Consider the following 19,406-nt stretch of genomic DNA (forward strand, 5'->3'; position numbering starts at 1 on the left):
TTTAGCTTCTGGTATAACTCAATTTTATCCAATTTTTTTTTTCTTTTTTTTTCTTTCTTTTTAAAGAAATGTCTTCATTGGCTTTGAGGGTGGAGCAGTGGTTTGGTAGGTAGTGTTCCTGCCTCACAGTTTCAGGATTCAGGGTTCTATCCTAAACTTTGTCTATGTGGAGTTTTGCATGTTCTTCCTGTGTCTGCATGGGGCTTGTCTGGGTTCTCCAGTTTCCTCACACCTCTCAAAAACAGCAGTTTGGTGGTATGGCAACTCTAAATTGCCCCTATGTGTGAATGAGTGTATTAATGTGTGTGTGCATGGTGCTATGTGATTGACTGCTGTTTCATTCAGGGTGTGTCCACCAGTTCCTGGGATAAAAAGGTTACTGAAAATGAGTGAGTGATTGAATGAATGACTGAATGAATTAGTGAGATGCCCTGAGATATACTGGCATCTGATACAGTGTGTATTCATACCTTGTGCCCAGTGTTCCTGGGGTAGGCTCCAGATCCACCATGAACCTGAACAGAATTAAGCAGTTTGGGGTTTTTTTTAAGATCATGAATGTATTGTCTTTGCAATGACTTATGACTTACCTATAACGTAATTCTCACATTTACTATGACTAGCATTGCACACGCTGCAATTTTTGCTTAACCTAACTCTGAGCAGCATCTCCAAACATACTCCAAATTGAAGCAATCATAGAGAGCTGTTTCTGCGTCATATCTTTACAATCGTGTGTGACTACTTACATTCTTTTAATCAACTTTGCGTGAACCAGCAAAAAATAGATAGGGTTCAGGATTCATATTATTTCGCCTTGTAGTATATGCGGTCTCTGTGGAATTAAAGCTCAACGGTCATTAAGATCATTTCACATTGCAGAGGAAGTCTGATCTACTCCACTTTATTTTCCAATGGCCAGATGTTCGGAAGACTATCGGTGGTGTATCTTTAAATCTGACCTGGCCTAGCTTTATTTTTTGTATGCACCAATTGCAGAATAGTTTTGTCTTGTGAATGAATTTGGCTAGGTTTTCAGGCCAGGTATACATGTGATGGTTTATGCAGTGTTCACCCTAAAATGGGTTAAGCTTAATAAGATATCCAGATGTTTCCTTCTAATATCAATCAAAAGTAATGTACACTGTATGGTTAAAGGCCAGAATTAGTCCATTTTTTGCTGTTATAATGACCTCCACTCTTCTGGAAAGGCTTTCATTCAGCCACAAGAGCATTAGTGAGGTCAGGCACTGATGTTGGGCGAGTAGGCCTGGGGTGCAGTCAGTTTTACAATTCATCCCAAAGGTGTTCTGTGGAGTTGAGGTCAGGGCTCTGTGCTGGACACGCGAGTTTTTCGACGCTTAAGCATTAAGGGAAATTGTAATGTTACAGCATACAAAGACATTTTAAATAATTATGCTTCCAACTTTTTAGCAACACTTTGGAGAAAGCCCACATATGGGTGTGATGGTCAAGGTACAACTTTTGGCCATATAGTGTATGATTGGATATTTCCATTGAGAACAGTGCAAACTACACCAAAAACGAAACAAAAAAGATACATGTTCATCTATTTCAAGTTTACTAACATCCAGCTAGATTTTCCACAGCACAAAAAGTGAATCATTTGGCGAAATCCCACGCTTAAAAAATGCATATGAACACCAAAACCATGTCTTAAAAGTGAAGAATGATTTAGGGTGTGTGGAAATGGATCATTGGCTCAGGGTTAGATCACTGAGGGACCAATGAATTCCACACTCTGTAGCAGAATTCAGGCAATTTGTCTGTGATTTAAGGCTCCAAATAGATTGGGTCATGCAACATGACACTGATCCAAAACACAGAAGTTAATCAACAACAGAACAGTATTTCTTTTTTTGTGTCCTGATTGCAATCCTGGTTGAAATGGTGTGAACACTGGTGTGATCCAAAGCAGGCCTAACAGGTTGTACAAAAAACGTGCAGTGAACTTAAACAGTTTTAAACCAGAGGAATGGAAAGAAATACCTACTAAACACATCACAACTGATTAACAGCTACTGAACGCATGTGGTTGATCTTAGTTCCAATAAAGTATGTCCCAAATGTTTATTTATTAGAAACTTTTCATGGTAGTTTCATGAATATTTGGGCTTGTAAAATGTTGAGCTTGTAGATTGTTAAATAAAACTGCCTTTATTCTATTTTTGTTGTTGTTGTTGTTGTAATTATTGGATGGCAATCATTCAACAAATGCAGAAATCCTCCCAAACGTCTCACGTCTGTATGAATAGTGATATGACTCTTGAGCTGGTTGGCGCATGAGCAAGTGGATAGCCTGGCTGGTGCCTGGGTATACTATCTAGCTTTGTTTTTGTAATTGTATAAAAACCACCAACGACTTTCCAGTACTCTATTATACTCAATTCAAGATCATGCCAGTCAAGGACAGAGCGCTGAGAAGAGTTATGGCTAAAAACGTAAAGTGAGAGATCTTTCATTCATGTAATCCTACTACTTACACCACCGGGAATTAGCCCTTCAATATAAAACTGGCCATTTAATACACATTTTTTTTTTGCTGCGTTTCTCCCAAGTTCCTCCTGCACCACAGTGCAAACAGAGAAACCTCTAGCGAGCACTTCATTTCGACCACAGAAATCGGTTGCATTACATGCAGTTAGACCAAGGTCAGTAGTGGCTAACTAATAGTCTGTCATTTGACCAATCCATGACAAGCAGCCTGAGCCGCATTTAGGCAAGCTCCCTTTACAGGGTCCACCTAATCGCAGTGAATTGTTGTTCTGCAGGATTTTGTGGTGGAGGAATCCGCCTCTGTGTCGCACAGCAATTCAGCATGTTTTTTTTGCTCATTGCCTTTGGCACCGAAAGCCATCATTATGAAATGAATGTTTAAATTCAGTGGCCGCAGTATGCGCACGATGGAGGTCATTTTAGCATAAAATGATGCCTTGCCTGTATTCTCATCTCTTAATTTTAATTTGGTGGTTGCTATTGTGACTTCAGAAATACTTCTATTTTCAAAGTACAAGAAAGCATCTGGGGCACACGGTGGCTTAGTGTTTAGCACGTTCGCCTCACACCTCCAGGGTCGGGGGTTCAATTCCCACCGTGGCCTGTGTGTGCGGAGTTTGCATGTTCTCCCCGTGCTGCTTCCTCCGGGTACTCCGGTTTCCTCCCCCAGTCCAAAGACATGCGTGGTAGGTTGATTGGCATGTCTGTCTGTCCAGGGTGTACCCCGCCTTGTGCCCGATGCTTCCTGGGATAGTCTCCAGGTTCCCCGTGACCCTGAAAAGGATAAGCGGTATAGAAGATGGATGGATGGAAAAAAGCATCTGCTGAAAGCTAGTCTCAGCCTTAGATGCTCCATACATAGATCAAGAGTATATTGATATCTTTTGCACACTTTTCTGGCCACAGGCTACAGAATTTTGAACACGGAATCTTATTGGCTGTCTAAAGGTCTGTGAAACTTGCAAGAAAAAAAAAAGTCAAATATTGTGTCATAATAGGATTCTTGGAGCAAGATATAGTCCCTGGACTGAAAACATTGAATTTAATGATGAGTAAACAGTATAATCTCGCATGTTTGCTCACAGGTTAGAGGAAAAATGTTTGGTCACTTTCTGTGAAAGAAAGCAGTTCATGGCTGTGTTTATTGACAAAAAGTACCAGATTAGTACTAGAGATTAGTATTAGCTGTACTGTAGTGAAAGCTAGAAGCCTGGCTTGTGAGACTAACTGGAAAAAAAAAAAAAAAGAGAAAAAAAACATGCACTGATAGATGGTTAGCAAGACCAGCTTCAGAACATGGCAGAAAGTTCGGTACTCTACATTTAAGTGCAAGTGTTAAACCTTTGTATAATGAATGAGTAATGGAAACTTAGCTAACACAACAAGATTCTGTTTGGCATCAGGGGCTAGGAGCGGCTAGTTGTAATGACACAAATAAAAGCCTGGCTTTAGCTAAAAGTGCAGCTCAACATTGCTCTTGTAACTCTGTAGCAAACAACTTTCCGACCCGATGGATGAAAAGCAGGATCACAGCGAAATGCAATTATTGTGCTGTTTTTGCAGTGAAGTATTCTTCATGTTATTACGTAACTACACACAAAACAATGTGACATGGTGAAGACCAATGGTAGGACGTTAACTTGCAGTGATCAGATTGTTGATTGTTGATTGTTCACCCTCTGCTTTGCAGATCCACATATCAAAGTAAGTGGGAAAAGGGACGACGTGAAAGAAGCTAAGGAGAAGATCATGTCTGTCCTCGATACGAAGGTAGGCACTTCTTGAGCTACATAAATACAAGTAATTGTATTATAATGTGATGAAGGTTGTTGGCTTTCCAAGTAAATCATAATTGAAAGTGATAGAGTGTAGCATGCCAACATCAAAGTAGAGACTTTTTTTTAAAAACAAAATTGTTATACTGTGTAATATATATATATATATATATATATATATATATATATATATATATATATATATATATATATATATATATTCATTGATAAGTCATTGCAAATCAACATGGCAACATGGCAATATATTTGGAAAAACAAATATATACGCAAGGACAGGGAAGTCGTTTTACATCTGGTATGTGCTGTGATATTACATATGAATAATAGGCTTTAACAGTGTGTGTTGATTACAAAAATTATACCACAGAGCAGTTGAATTCTCGAATGAAAAGGTGTTGATTAATTTTCTGTAGCAGCACGGATTTGAATATTTATATTGTAACTTTAATAATGAGATGATATTAATGGGCTTGTTCTAATAAGTTATCCTTCCTATAGCAGCTTATTCAAAGGGACTATGATCCACATAATCTAAGACTAATCATAAACAGATTCAATATGTGCTGTTATACAGTACATCAAAGAAAAAACTATATATAAAAAATAAAAGGACGTGAGTTAGTACTAATTATCACTTACATTATAGTAGCTATAAACAGTTATTTCCTCACCAGCCTCACTTTTTTCATTCTCTTGAAGTTAATGAGACAAAAAAAAACCCTGCAGCTTGTCATATTACAGAGAAACCCAATAAGCACTCGAGTCTCACAGACTTTCCATAATGTAACAATTAAAAAGTGGGATGTGTTTATTAATAATATTTAAAATTGTAATAGTTGGCAAATCACCGTGGTTTAAGAAGCATCTCTGATGTGCAAACTCAAAAACTACTCAAAATGCACATTTTTTGAGTAGAATACTAGTTTTTTAAACTTAGTCCTTTATTTGTTTGTATATCTATTATTATTTTGGCTGTTACAGCTGCATTTGGAGTCACATGTGCACTATTAAGAATCGTTACACATACTGTGTTAGATTTTATCCTAATAGTCTGTTAGTCCAGTTAGCCCAGTTGTAGATTAGAAGCATGTCCTCTATGCTGCACAAACTTTAGCACATGGTTTGTGACTTTGTTGTTCTGAGACCCCTGCTGGTCTACATATAGTTCAGAGGTCTCTCTTAGCCAATGACCCTGCACTCAGCAGTCACTCTCAGATTCCACTGGCCAGCGAATCGTAGATAGACGTCATTCATTGGTTAGATAATAACTCACAGAGGGAGGCCTGAGCTCCTCTGTGATAATAGCATCTGCAGAGCATTCCATCGCTACAGGAGGGCAAACTTTGTGTTGAAGAAGAGCAGGACAGCTAAACTGTCTTATATCTTGTTATATCAATGCCCCTTCTCGTATATATTGGTTACAGTTTAGGAACAGCTTCAGGTGCTAAAGCCTGAACTAGACAGTCTTCTTATCTGATCGGAATCTGAGCCATCAGGGCCAGATTATCAGGGGGAAAAAAACAAACGTGTCCAACCAAACTCCTCATGGGATAGCATTTACAACATGTATTAGATGCACACTAGCTGTTTACACAATTTATCAGTCTCCTAAAGGGAAACATTAGTCGTTTATGTAATAGTAGAAATAATAACAAGAAATAGTTTTGCCATGCCAGAGTTTGGAAGAAATCCAATAGAAAGACAGGAATAAAACCAGATTAGCAACATCATTTTGCATGGATCGTGTATGTCTAAATTAAGAGAAGTATACTTTGAAGTACAGTTTAACAATATAAGGTTTCATTTTTGCATCCCCATCAGATTATTTGCTGATAAATGTTTTAATGTGGATTATTCTGGATTTTTGTGAGAAAAAGCGCAACAGCACCACCAGTGGTTGTAAGAAAAATACACAGAACGGTATGAAGAAGCGAGGTTGGGGCTGACTTCGTTCTAGCTCACACTGTAGATTCATGCAGCCTGTCATCAGCAGGGTTGGGTGGGTTACTTTAATATTTTATTCCGTTACAGTTACAAATTACTTCATAAAAAATGTAGTCAGTAACATAATTCAAGTATCACAATATGAAAGTAATGTAATCTGATTACTTTTGGATTACTTCAAGGTCACATATGTAAATAAAGTCAAGAGAAAATCAATATGAACTAAAATACTTTTATTTAGAGCTTATTTTAGAGCTTAAAAACATGTTCAATGTTTGGATTTGTTTTAAGAAAATAAATAAATAAATAAATAAATAAATAAATAGATAGATAGATAGATAAATAAATAAATAAAAGAGCACCGTCCCTGATGCGGCTAACATTACATCATAAAAGCTAGGGTGACCATGTTCTGGTTTTCCAAAATGAGGACACCTTTTTTTTTTCTTGTCTTAATAGTGTTCGGAACAGTTTTATTATGAATTCAGATTTTAATACACTAAAAAAGACACACTATTAGCACTATTTGCATCACATAAATATATATCAATTCTTACATTCTTTTGAATGTCCACGGAATAAAACAAAATATCAGATACCACGAGTGAACCTTCCGCCATCATTTACACATTTGAATGGCCATGTAATACGAAGCAATGTGATAACATGAAGTTAAAAATGACCTTATATGGCCATGGGTATCGTTTCGACTCAGGATAGCTGTCATTTGTTGCTATTGTCAAGCAACTGTTTGATGCCGTTCACAACAGGGCTTCACCTTCGCATGTCCACTGGGAGTAGGATAATGGTTGAGAGGCAGTAATTTGCCCAATGGTTGCTGCAAGCCTTTTATAATCGACCAATTGGTGTGCGAGAAGGTGGGAAGTACAGAGAGGGGTTAAAGCGATGCAAATATGCGCACGCATAATGCAGTATTAGACCATAAACACATCATAATGAAACTAAAGCAGAATCCCGGACATTTTCTCTCATTTTTAAATCCCAGCTTTTTTAAGGTCTAGAAAAGGTCTAAAAAATTTCCGCACGCACCACGAGGTTGCTTATGTGATTCACGACTGGCAAGAGAGATCCAGAACTATAATCAAGCAGCTGTCTATACTGTGTTATGTCAAAATATAAAATTATTTGGTTTTATATTTAAACAAAATGTAATCCTGATAGTATTCCCATTTTTATTTTACAAAATGTACCTGTAATCTGATTACTTTATTACTCTATAACGAATTACAGTTACCAGTTTTTTGTATCCTGATTACGTAACGCTGTTACATGTATTCCGTTACTCCCCAAACCTGGTCTTCAGGGACAGTTCTGGCAGGTGATTACACAGAATGAAACGCCACCTAAATCATCTCTAATACATTATCTCCAGTGATATGAAATATGAGCACAGGTATTATGAACATGAACAAGGTCGATTACGAGGTCATTTTCCACCAAAAAATGCCCTTGGAAGAGAAATTAAAAGTACATTGACTAAGCAAGGGTTGTGCTAATCAAAGTACAAATTACGCAGAAGGACAGATGACAGAACTGTACGTTTAGTGGGGATTTTTTTTGTTTGAACAAAAGGGTTACAACTTTTCAGTTTTGCATGTTTGGCATGAACCCAGCCAAGTCTTGCAGACTAAAATAAAACAAGACATTGCTTAATGTGTCAAGTACATGTGTGTAATAGTTTGCCCAACATGATTCTTATCATGCCATCGGTGATGCCTTCTGATATAATGCGTTGCTCATCCTTAATAGTTTCATTGCTGCCCTATTGATAATACTCTAGATTACATTAGATTTTGTGGTTTGCATGTTTGCCTCACTCCTCCAGGCTTGGGGGTTCGAATCCCACATCTTCTATGTATGTGGAGTTTGCATGCTTTCGGGGGGGTTCCTCCCTGTACTCCAGTTTCCTCCCCCAGTCCAAAGACATGTGTTGTAGACTGACTTCCAATCTTTTCCAAATTTCCCGTAGTGTGTGAATGTGTGTGTGATTGTGCCCTGCGATGTGTTGGTACTAGAGATGCACCGATGTATCGTCCAATAATCGGTATCGGCCCATAAAGGCTATTTTTCACGCTATCGGTATTCGGCCGATAGTTTAAAAACATCCGATGATCAGGGCTGATTATATCCTGTAAATCAAAAGAGGGCGGGAAAACACATCGATGTCGTGCTGTGTGTAAAGATGATGTCTCTTGTGTGGAATGACGACAAAAATGCAGTATGTAATCTCTGTAATCTCTGCACTGCTAAAATTTGACACCGGACGCTACAGTAGTGAAGCAGGAGTTTCGGCGTCGACTCGAATTTTCTCCAGCTGCTCGCACTGAATTAAAGCACCAGTACATTGCTGAAAAATTTAAATGAAGATGAGTTGACAAAAAGTATATATTGCAAAGAAAAATGTATTTGTAGAGTAGTATATTTCATATCCAGTTAATGTTAACATATAAAAAAGTTTATATTATATATTACCATTTTGATGTTCATTGATGGAGTAGAAATGCTTTTGTTAGTGGTGAGTGAATGTGAGACTAACAGGAGTTTTTTTTTTTATATAATACAGTCAGTTAATTCTGTTAATATGAATTAATAACATTCAATAAGTTAAGAAATCTTACTTTAATCTTCAGAATTGTGTTCCTGTGTTAATGTTAATTAGAGTGATGTGTTTTGTGTTTATGAGACCAGTTACTGTGAAACAACTTGTTGAAATGGAGAGAATAAAGTTTTTATTTGTGTTTCCTTCAGAATTGTGGAATTAATTATTATGAATTTAAAAGAAGGCATAAAAGGCAGAACTATCAGTATCAGTATCGGCTGATATCGCTCTGAATATTTGTTTATCGTACTGGCTGAGAAATTTAGTATCGGTGCATCTCTAGTTGGTTCTCTGTCCAGGATGTCCCCTGCATTGTGCCTCGAGTTCCCTGGCATAGGCTCCAGGCTCCCTGTGACCCTGTGTAGGATAAACAGTATGGAAATTGGATGGATGGATGGAACATGACTCCCAAAAATCAAGGGGCAGTAATCATGGTCTGTCATTTTTCCCATCCCCTTCAAATAATCTTTGTCAATAAACCCTTTTATATCATGTCTATGTTCATGAAAAATCGGAAGAAAAAAAACGCTAAACAACTTTATAGTTTTATTTAGAATGGCTTTGATTCATGCGCACTCTTAAACAGCACAAATCAGCATATTCAGAGTAAAGATGTTTGTTCAAAGTTTAAAGAAAGCATAGCTTCTTACTGAAGTAGCAAATACTACACTACTGAATCCTTAGTCCCTGATGCCAATCTGGGAGATGTCAGAAGTAATACTTTGTAGCACCTGGAATAAAGGAATTTTTAAAGCTACAGTATACTGCAGAATGTCATGTGCTTTCTAAAACATTTGTTTAATTGATTTGGACAAGGATACAGAGCGCTACGTCGTTTTGTTAGCTTTTGTTCATTTGTATACGGTGTGCCGAGAGGACAGAAAAAGCGAGCCTGAATTGTAATGGGAAACTATGACTCACTCCTGGAGCTCATAGATCTATATCAACCCTTTACTGACAGGTTTGGTGCTGTTCTTAGTCATCAAAGCTTTCATAACATCCGCTTTAATGAAAGTATGGTCCATGCTAGCAATTTAATGGTGATCCATTTATTTGCTTATTGACACAGAGCAATCGCGTGACTCTGAAAATGGACGTTTCACACACCGAGCACTCACACGTCATCGGCAAGGGAGGTAACAACATCAAGAAGGTGATGGAGGATACGGGCTGCCACATCCACTTCCCTGACTCCAACCGCAACAACCAAGCGGAGAAGAGCAACCAGGTCAGATCTTATCACACTCATATGCCAACAAATGCACATATACACAGCTTTTCATTACCTTCAAATTATAAGGTTCTGTCTATGTTAATGTTAGAAGCTATGTTAATGTTAGAACCAGGCTACAATGCATCCTGGGAAACTGACATCATCATTGCAACTGGTACTAACATTGAAAATGCTTGAAGGTTTGTGAACCCTTTAGAATTTTCTATATTTCTGCATAAATATGGCCTAAAACATCATCAGATTTGCACATAAGTCCTAAAAGTAGACAGCGAGAAGCCAATTAAACAAATGAGACAAAAATATGATACTTGGTCAAAAGAATGTGAAAATCTGATTATGTTTAGGTCATGTTTATGCAGATATATAGAAAATTCTAAAGGGTTCACAAACTTTCAAGCATTTTCAATGTTAGTACCAGTTGCAATGATGATGTCAGTTTCCCAGGATACATTGTAGCCTGGCCACCTTGGGGTTGCGTCACTATCAGCTCCCAAGTTCAGTAGTCAGGGAGTGCCTGATCAGGGAGTCAGACATTTTAAGGGCTGTCTCAATCGCAAATTCCTTCTAGTGCACCAGAACGTTCCCTCCCTAAAAAATCCCACAACGCACCACAAAAACCAGGAAGCCTCGATGCTCGTTATGTTCCCTTACTGGAAATGATGTCATGTTTTCTGAAGCCTCTCAGCTCGAAAAAAAAAAAAAAAAGGTGAATGAACTCTCAGCCAAATTTGTCTACAAATGTATGTAGCTTTTTATCATTGTTGCTCTCAAATGGTTACTTACTTTGGCGATTTATAACTTTATTTGGTGTTCTATATGCGATTTTTTTTAGTCTTAATGACTTTTAACTGTTTAATGGTTTTAAAAAATGCACTAACTAGCCTACGGTCCTGCTTGAAGTACCATGACAGAAATGTGTGTGATTAAGCTAACAAATTTATATGACATATAATGTCAGAAAGATACCGGCCCTGCCTGTTGTAGATAAATGCCAGTGGTGACGTTTTATATGTAGTCATGTCGCTGGAAATTGAGTCCTCAGTGTCCCAATGTATAGTGAGCCGGGGTCCTTAATAGTGCCTGAACTCATGTACACGATATACTGATTCATGACCTAGGGAGCTGATTGAGACGCCCGGTTGGACTCCATTTCCCAGGTGCCGTTGCTATTTCCTCATTATTCCTATTATTCACACCTGTTTGCTATTTCACCTCGATTTAGGATCTAATGTTTCTGCATCTCATTGCTAAGTTTCTGTTGTACGTATTCTGCCTCGTCTTCCTTGTTATTTATTTATTTATTTATTTAATCATATTGTGATTAATCATATTGTGTTTTGATCTTTTGTTTTGTTGATTCATTGTTCTGGGCTTGTGTGAGTGAATTTTATCAGCAGGAATTTTATCAGCTTGATCTAGGAAATCTTATTACTTTCTTTTATCCTCGAGTGGCACAGTAAATTGGAAGTAAATGTAAGCAGGTACTTGATTCGATAATGTTCCTAGACAGTCCCAGAGCAGCGCTATTCAATTAGTGGCCCTTGAGTAAATTTTTACTGGTCTTTTGGTTGATTATTTCCAGATGATTAAATGAAATTAAAAACATATCATGTATGCATTAAGGGCTTTTAACAAAACAGCATGCAATCATTCATTTTCAGTATGAGTTGGATAAAGTGGTGCGAGTGGGGTGCCTGAGTGGGGACTCAGCTTTGACCAATATTTCCCACTTTGCTAGCAAAAACATTTGACACAGATACAGAAAATTAGCATAGTTAATCAAAACGGGCTACAAAATATTTATTGTCTGAGTCATATCTGAAGCCTGTGTTAATGTTCCTGCTTTTTAACCAGTAAAATTGGTATACTTAAGTCATTGTTCTGCCTTAATCTTTGTCCATTATGTTGCTTTGCAACCAAATCTTACTTATAACAGACTAAATTGCATGGCAGAAAAATGATCATGAATCTTATTAATAATAAATTCAATTACTTATTGAACACTGCTTTTCCTTGCTTTGCTTTGTGCCCAAGAATGTCCTTATCCAATATAAAATGAATGTAAGACATGTCCTCTCATACCTTATTGCTTTATTAAATCACTATCAAAGATGTAACATAACTAACAACTTAAAAGCCTTCAGCGCTATTGTTAATAAATAAATAAATAAATAAAGGAAAAGGCTATGTTTCCCATTTGGTAAAAAATGCAGCTTTTGTATACAGATTTGGTCTAATATGTAAGAACTGAAATGTATGTAAGGATGTACGCTGCTATTTGAATATGGAAATGGCTTTATGTGACTGACTGTTGAGATTTGTGTTGTATATTTGGTTGCATGTGTCTTTGTGTTTACATAGATAATTAAAATAGGCAAATCTCGTTGGCTCCCCCATTCTGAAACCTATTGAATAGCCCTGGGTTAGAGCTTCATTAATTGGACACAAGATACATTTCCAACTCAGTGCAAGTTGGGATGTAGCAGAGCTTCTGGTAAATGAGTTTTAGCTTCTATTTTAGCTTGAGTTTTAGTTTCTGCTAATTGCAGATAGCGTCACCAAATCTCAGCTCCAGGTTCTTCTATAGGGTTCTTGTCTCTGCAGAATTTTCAATGCTGTCCCCATGTTCTCTTGGGCTTCTTCCAGGTTCTCCAGTTTCCTCTCACTGTCCAAAAGCATGCCGGTTTAATAAGTGTATAATAATAATAAGTGTCTGAATGTGTGTGCATGCATGTGTGCATGTAAATAACAGCCAGAAAGTGTGCAATAAAGAAATGTGTTGACCCCCACACACTACTGAAGAAAGTTCTGGGCTCTTGGTCGCACACCAACGATAACAATTGATGGCAAGGCTCTTGTTTATGTGCTTTCGAGAGATGCAGTATTTCATTATGACAACACATGTTTCATTTTAAAGGAGACTGTAGGAATGTTAAACATCCCGAGCCGTGTCTCCAGTTTCGTAAAAAGTCTGATGCTCTTTCGTATTTGTCCCTAGTTACACCCATCTCAGTTTATTTGGTAATCGCTGTGGTTGACTCAGAGCTGATGGTCAAAATGATCAACAAACATAGCGTTTCATTTGTTAAGGGATTTAACGGACGCTCACATGCACTGAGCACGTGTTTTGTGAAGTGAATTTTCTGTCTCCATCTCTGTAGGTGTCTATTGCAGGCCAGCCGGGAGGAGTGGAGGCAGCCCGGGCCAGAATCAGGGTAAGTAAAAACACTGGACAGTGGCTCGTAAATACTTTATAGCTATTTATTATGAGCTCTGCATGAGAACACATGGTCAGTCCCTTTAGCTCTTACTGAAAACTTTGAGACGGGTGTCCAACATGCTGTCCTGGTCAGTAGATGAATGTTTGTGAGCGGAGGTCACGGGTTGTTGGGGGTGGATGGTGTTGACATGTATAATGTTTTTAACAGATGAAATGAGTTTTTCACCTGCATTCCTCTGTGAGAAAAAGAAAATGCCTCTGTATGATGGCTTGAAGTGTCGCCCCCTGCTGGTGTTACCTTTACAAAGCCAAATATGTGTCTTTTAACACAGAGGCTTCCAGTCTTTGTCCTGGAGTAACCTTGTTCTGTACATTTTAGTGGTTTCACAGGATCTACCAAAGGATGAGACTTACCTGATTAGTTGGATCAGCTGATGCAGAACAGAAAAAAGCACAACATATGTCATGCATGAGAACTCTTTAACCTGTTTTGAGAAGTTTACTGTATGATACTATAAGTAGAAACTGATAATGTTTTGGTGGATGTACGGAAAATATGTTGAAAACCGGACATGAGATTTGAGACTCTGGATTTGCGTACATATCTCTGATGTGAAACACGTGGCAGTGACCCGGAGCTGTGCTGTTAAAAATTGTAAGCTGTTGGCATCCTGCGCCATTTGACTGAGTGTTTTTGCTGCTCTGGTTCAATTCACCGGCACCCGGGCTCTTTCCTCAGGTTACAAGACTACTGAGGTTCTTCCTAACCAATTTTTTTTTTTTAAAGAACATGCATGAACAAGACCAAATCCACTCTCTGTGGGATTTTGTTCAGAAACTGAACCCCAATTAATTGTAGGTTTTTACACCAGAAATGATAGCAAAATTTTTACCATTTATAAAGCAATTTGTAAGAAATGAGCATCTAGCCAGGAAGTTCAAGTGTGGGTTTTGAGCCATATAGTATAAGCAAAGTGATGTGGGTGAAACATATACTTGGGAATGAAACACCAACAGCCGCTAGCTCTCTCTCTCTCTCTCACTCTCCATCTTTCTCGCGTGACTTATGCTGCTGGAAATTCCACTCCTGACCACTCCAATCATCTCCACTTTTCCCTTTTCCTTTTTGGTCTTTGAAGGAGTGCCTGCCTTAGTTTTTCTCATTTGTCTTGACAGCTAGTGGACAGCATGAAGAGAGATGGAGTGCGTTTGACTGACCCACTTAAGTAGGAGACTGAAATTTTAAGTTTTCCTTTCTCTTTTCCTGCCAGCAAGACCAGAGTTCTGCTGATATTAATATTCATAAACGTTCAGGAAGGAACCATTACTATCGTGAGAAGCGTTTTCATCTTACTGTAGGTGTCTTTCTAGGTATTACCAGTAAGACTGACCAGAGACCATGTGTCTTATTGGCTTTCAGAGATTTAAACTGTTTTTTTTTATGCTTCAGTGAGATTAGGCGATTTAAAAATTAGCCTTGCATTCTTCTTGGAGCTGAGTTCATTCTTTTCTTATGAGCCAGGAGGATTTAGAAAGGCTCTTTTTACAAACATGCAGAAAACCAAACGCATTACTGATTCTCCATTTAAAAATGATCCTTTGTGAGCAAAAACCAAATATGATGTTTTTATGAACAAAATCAGAACCTGGGTATTGGTTTTAAGCCCCATGAGAATGAGAAAATTGTTAGTTTAGGAATGTTCAAGCGTCAGCACTTTTGTCCTTGACTGCTTCTGATGTTTCTGCTCAGCCTGACGGATGGAGGCCTTTACATTTTAGAGGAAGTTCCTTCCTTTACCACATCTGACGGGGTTCACGAGGCCTTTCATTTTGGCCCCTGGTACAGAATGTGAGTGTATGCGCAGGCCCTGTCGCATATGGGACTAATCATGGGTGCGTTTTGTCTGATTGGTCGCGCTTGTTTACTATTTCATCAGTCTAGGGCATGTGAAGGATCAAAATCATACATGATGGTATTATGGAGCAATGTTTTTGCTCATGATTCATTTGTGTAGTAACTTGTCTCTCATGCGTCTATGACCGCAGGAGTTTAGCAAAGAGCTTTAATTCTTCTGTGCAGTTAAAAAAGTGCATGTGGCCTCAAGCCAAACACAGTGGTTTTGGGTGTGGATTTGGCCAAGGTCACACATCCCCAGTGATGGCGCCAAACAGTTGGTTCCCGTTTATACTGATCAGCAGGTATCAGATATCCCAGATAGAAGATTTCAGTGAATACAGACAAAGCCAATTTATATATATATATATATAGATAGATAGATAGATTTTTTTTTTTTTTTGAAGGAGCTGCTGCCTTTGGTGTTAATGTTCGAGCTGCCAGTCATAGTACAGCTGAACCCTGACCCCAGCTCTCCAGCCATCCAGCACATCTCTCAGACATACAACATCTCTGTGGCCTTCAAGCAGCGTTCAAGGCTCTACGGTGCTACGGGGGTTGTGAGGGGCTCTCAGAACAACATTGCAGCTGTGAAGGTATGCACAACACGCACCTTTAGAGACTTTCAACCCTTTCTTTCAACCCACACTGGTATTAAACTAAAATTTCAGATGAAAAGCTGTACATACTCAATTTGAAGGTTATGTCACAGAGGCTGCTGTGTTTTTGATGAAAAGTTCCAACGGCTTGTATGGAGCTTGATCTGTTACCCATGATCCTCTCCTCACTTCCAAGTGGCCTGCTGGGTCCAGAGCTAGAGACAAGAGGCTCCAGGTCTGCCCCCAGAAGGCCACTTACAATGTGTGGTATGTGCTGAGAGCTGGGGTCATAATACCCATGCCAAAACCAAGTGCTTCTACAGGCAGTAAATGGGAGCTAAAGGGGCCACAGAAAACGCAGCATGTTCTCCTCTTCTTCCTGTCCAGCAACTGACCAATAAAAGTATCTGGATCATTCCAGAAGGCCAGAAGTATAAAGAATTTTGGTCAAATTCTCAAACTAGAAGATGTGGGTTAATTTTTCTATAACACCACGGCTCTGAGAGCAGTTCTCGTTTTACTATAAACAACAAGTTTATGTTAATACGCTCGTCCTAATACGTTACTGTTATTAGAATTGTTATTGTTTCTACAGTAACAGCTCATACACCGGGGCTTGTATGGAGGACGCTCCACGTAATCAAAGCCTAATAATAAACCGACGATTTATTATGATATGATGAATTTTTTTTCTGTTAAGAGAAAAAAACACTTTTATAACATTTATGAAAGGAGTCTCAGTATCAGCGCCTTGTAACAGTCAGTACGTTTTTCCCCGCAGGCGAGTTTTCAGTACAGAGGAGTTTATGCTTTCTGGTTTCTCTGTAAAGTAACAAACTGCATTTTGGTTTTTGTCGTATTGACTTTAACAGAGAGAAAAAGAGAGGCTGGTGAGAGAAGAACGTTTATAGCTGCTATAAAGTAAGTGTTACAAGGAACAAACTTGTTTCATGGACGCTCCATTACGTTAATTATGACCAAAAATGGTTAAAAAGCGCAACGTGTTATTCATTTATAAATTCGAAACTTTTGTCAGATCGCAACGTGTTATTCATTTATAAATTCGAAACTTTTTTGTCAGTATAAGTGGAATAACAAACTCCGGGCCTTGCTGTTATATGAAAATAACCCACTTTGGGGTGGTATTACCTCACTCATCCCTTTATTCATTAAAGACGGTTAAAAATGTACCGTTATATGCTGCTCAGTTGATGCTGATAGGTCGGAGGAAAGCCACTAGAGGACCTGACAGATCATTTCAGGCTTGCTTTGTGGTTGTGCTGCAGAGGGGAACGGCCATGTTGCTGGAGCACTTAGCCGGGAGCCTGGCAAGCGCCATTACCGTGAGCACGCAGCTGGACATCGCACCTCAGCACCACCTTGCCATGATGGGCCGCAACGGCAGCAACATCAAGCACATCATGCAGAGAACCGGCGCGCAAGTGCACTTCCCCGATCCAAACTGCCCGCAAAAAAAATCAACCGTCTATATCCAGGGCACCATTGACTCTGTATGCCTCGCACGGCAGTACCTCATGGTAAAAAGTCTTTCTTTTTCTGTTCTCTTCTGTCCAGCTGACTTGTTTCGTATTTATGTCTTTCTGTTCTTCTTTTTTTTTTGTCTATGTTTTTCTTCTATTCTTCTGTGTATGTGTTTGTGTGTTTGTGTGTGTGTGTGTGTGTGTGTGTGTGTGTGTGTGTGTGTGTGTGTCTGAATTCCTGCATTCCTCCCACAAGGCAAAATAGAAAACAGTGCCTTTAGCTGTCACATGCTGCTGTGGTCTTCTTCAGATTTCTGGCCCTCTGGCCAGTTCAGTGTGATATACTGAAGAAGAAGAAGAGGAAGAGAAGATGACTCATTACAGGGTGGTCAGTGAGAATGAGAGCGGGGGTGGCAATACACAGAGCAAAAGAAAAGAAATAGCATAAACATAGGCTCTTCGTTCGGGAACACACAAGTAGAGAATGTTCCCCTTGCACTTTGTGGGAAAACAGTAATTACAGCATCGTGATGCTTCATCTCTTCTTAGCTATGCAACTCTCATTCGAGGTGATCACAATTAATCCTTAGACTCCACAGTCCTGTTTCATGTGCGGTCAGTAAGCCAGATGTTTGTATAATCAAAGCGTTGTACCATCATATAGTATGTGTGCACTATTACGTTAGTATTATTTACATTTACATTTATTCATTTAGCAGATGCTTTTATCCAAAAAGACTTACAAATGAGGAAATACAAGCAAAGTGATATATCAAGCGAAAAACAATACAAGTAGTGCTACCATACAAGATTTATCATTTAGTTCTAGAGAAGCAAAGTGTGCAGAGTAGAGGAGTAAGAGCCAGAGTAAGTTGTTTATATATAAATATATATATATATATATATATATATATATATATATATATATATATATATATATAATGTGGGGTTGGCGTTTTAGAGGTTAGTTAAGTGCTCATAGAAGAGGTGGGTCTTCAGCTGTTTTTTGGAAAAAGTGACAGATTCTGTGGTCCGGATTGAGGTTGGAAGTTCATTCCACCACTGATGGACAGTCAGTTTGAAGGTTCTTGAAAGGGACATTGAGCCACGCTGAGTAGGAACCACTAAGCGCCGGTCGTTAACCGATCGCAGATTGCGTGAGGGAACGTAAGCCTTCAGGAGAGAGTTGAGGTAGGGGGTGCTGTTCCAGACAAGGTCTTGTAGGTGAGCATCAAGGTTTTGAATTTTATGCAGGCGGCTACAGGAAGCCAGTGGAGTGCTGCTGCATTCTGAATCATCTGAAGGGATTTGATGGAGCTGGCTGGGAGGCCCGAGAGTAGTGCGCTACAGTAGGCCAGTTTTGAGATGACAAGAGCCTGGACTAGTAGCTGTGTAGCCTGTTCAGTGAGATAGGGTCTGATTTTCTTGATGTTCTACAGAATAAACCTACAGGATGTTATGTTCATATTATCAAAGTTATAAACGTTTGCCAGGATATAATAGTTAATCACAATTATGTGATGATTAGTCAAAAATTTCATTTCAATTCAATTCCATTTTGTGTAAAGCTTTTAACAGAAGACGTTTGAACAAAGCAGCTTTACACAGATCTTTATGTAGGTTTAGATACCTACTGAGTAAGCCAAAGAGGACAATCGCGAAGAGAAAACAACCCTGAGGCGATATGAAGGAACCTTGAGATGAAGACTCAAAAGGGAACCCATCCTCTTCAGGGTGACAGTGGATAGTGTGATAAGAAATCTTTACAGTGTCCAGTTGTAGAAGAGTCAAGTCAAATGGTGTTGAAAGGGTATTCATTTTGAGCATCAGGGTCTTCATGATTACAGCAGCAGTATCCAGGTGAGTTTATCCACTGAAGGAAGGCTCAAACTCAGGCATCAAGGAAGTACAAATCAGTCATGTTGCCACATGGGACCATCGGCAGCAGCAGAAGACAATCGTATGTGCATGCATACAAGATCAAAAACTTTTAATCAACCACAGCCTGAAGTAATTCAGTGCTACATCACTATTTAGTGTATTCTCAGTGGTTCCAGAGCGCCTGCTGGGTTTGTTGAGTTAATGTGCCGAGTTTCCTCAA

At 38.9% G+C, this 19,406-nt stretch overlaps 1 protein-coding gene across 5 annotated transcripts in view; it reads left to right on the forward strand.

Annotated features, from left to right (window-relative positions):
- The window catches only part of bicc1b (BicC family RNA binding protein 1b), a 74,589-nt gene that overhangs the window by 39,534 nt on the left and 15,649 nt on the right, over positions 1–19,406 (forward strand). For all 5 annotated transcript variants that reach the window (XM_053684976.1, XM_053684980.1, XM_053684978.1 and 2 more), the window contains exons 4-8: positions 4,208–4,287; positions 9,947–10,105; positions 13,273–13,326; positions 15,633–15,821; positions 17,111–17,362. In XM_053684976.1, the coding sequence (XP_053540951.1) occupies positions 4,208–4,287; positions 9,947–10,105; positions 13,273–13,326; positions 15,633–15,821; positions 17,111–17,362 (734 nt within the window). The remainder of the gene's footprint in view (positions 1–4,207; positions 4,288–9,946; positions 10,106–13,272; positions 13,327–15,632; positions 15,822–17,110; positions 17,363–19,406) is intronic.

The sequence above is a fragment of the Ictalurus punctatus genome, chromosome 13 (assembly GCF_001660625.3).
Source record: "Ictalurus punctatus breed USDA103 chromosome 13, Coco_2.0, whole genome shotgun sequence".
NCBI lineage: Eukaryota > Metazoa > Chordata > Actinopteri > Siluriformes > Ictaluridae > Ictalurus > Ictalurus punctatus.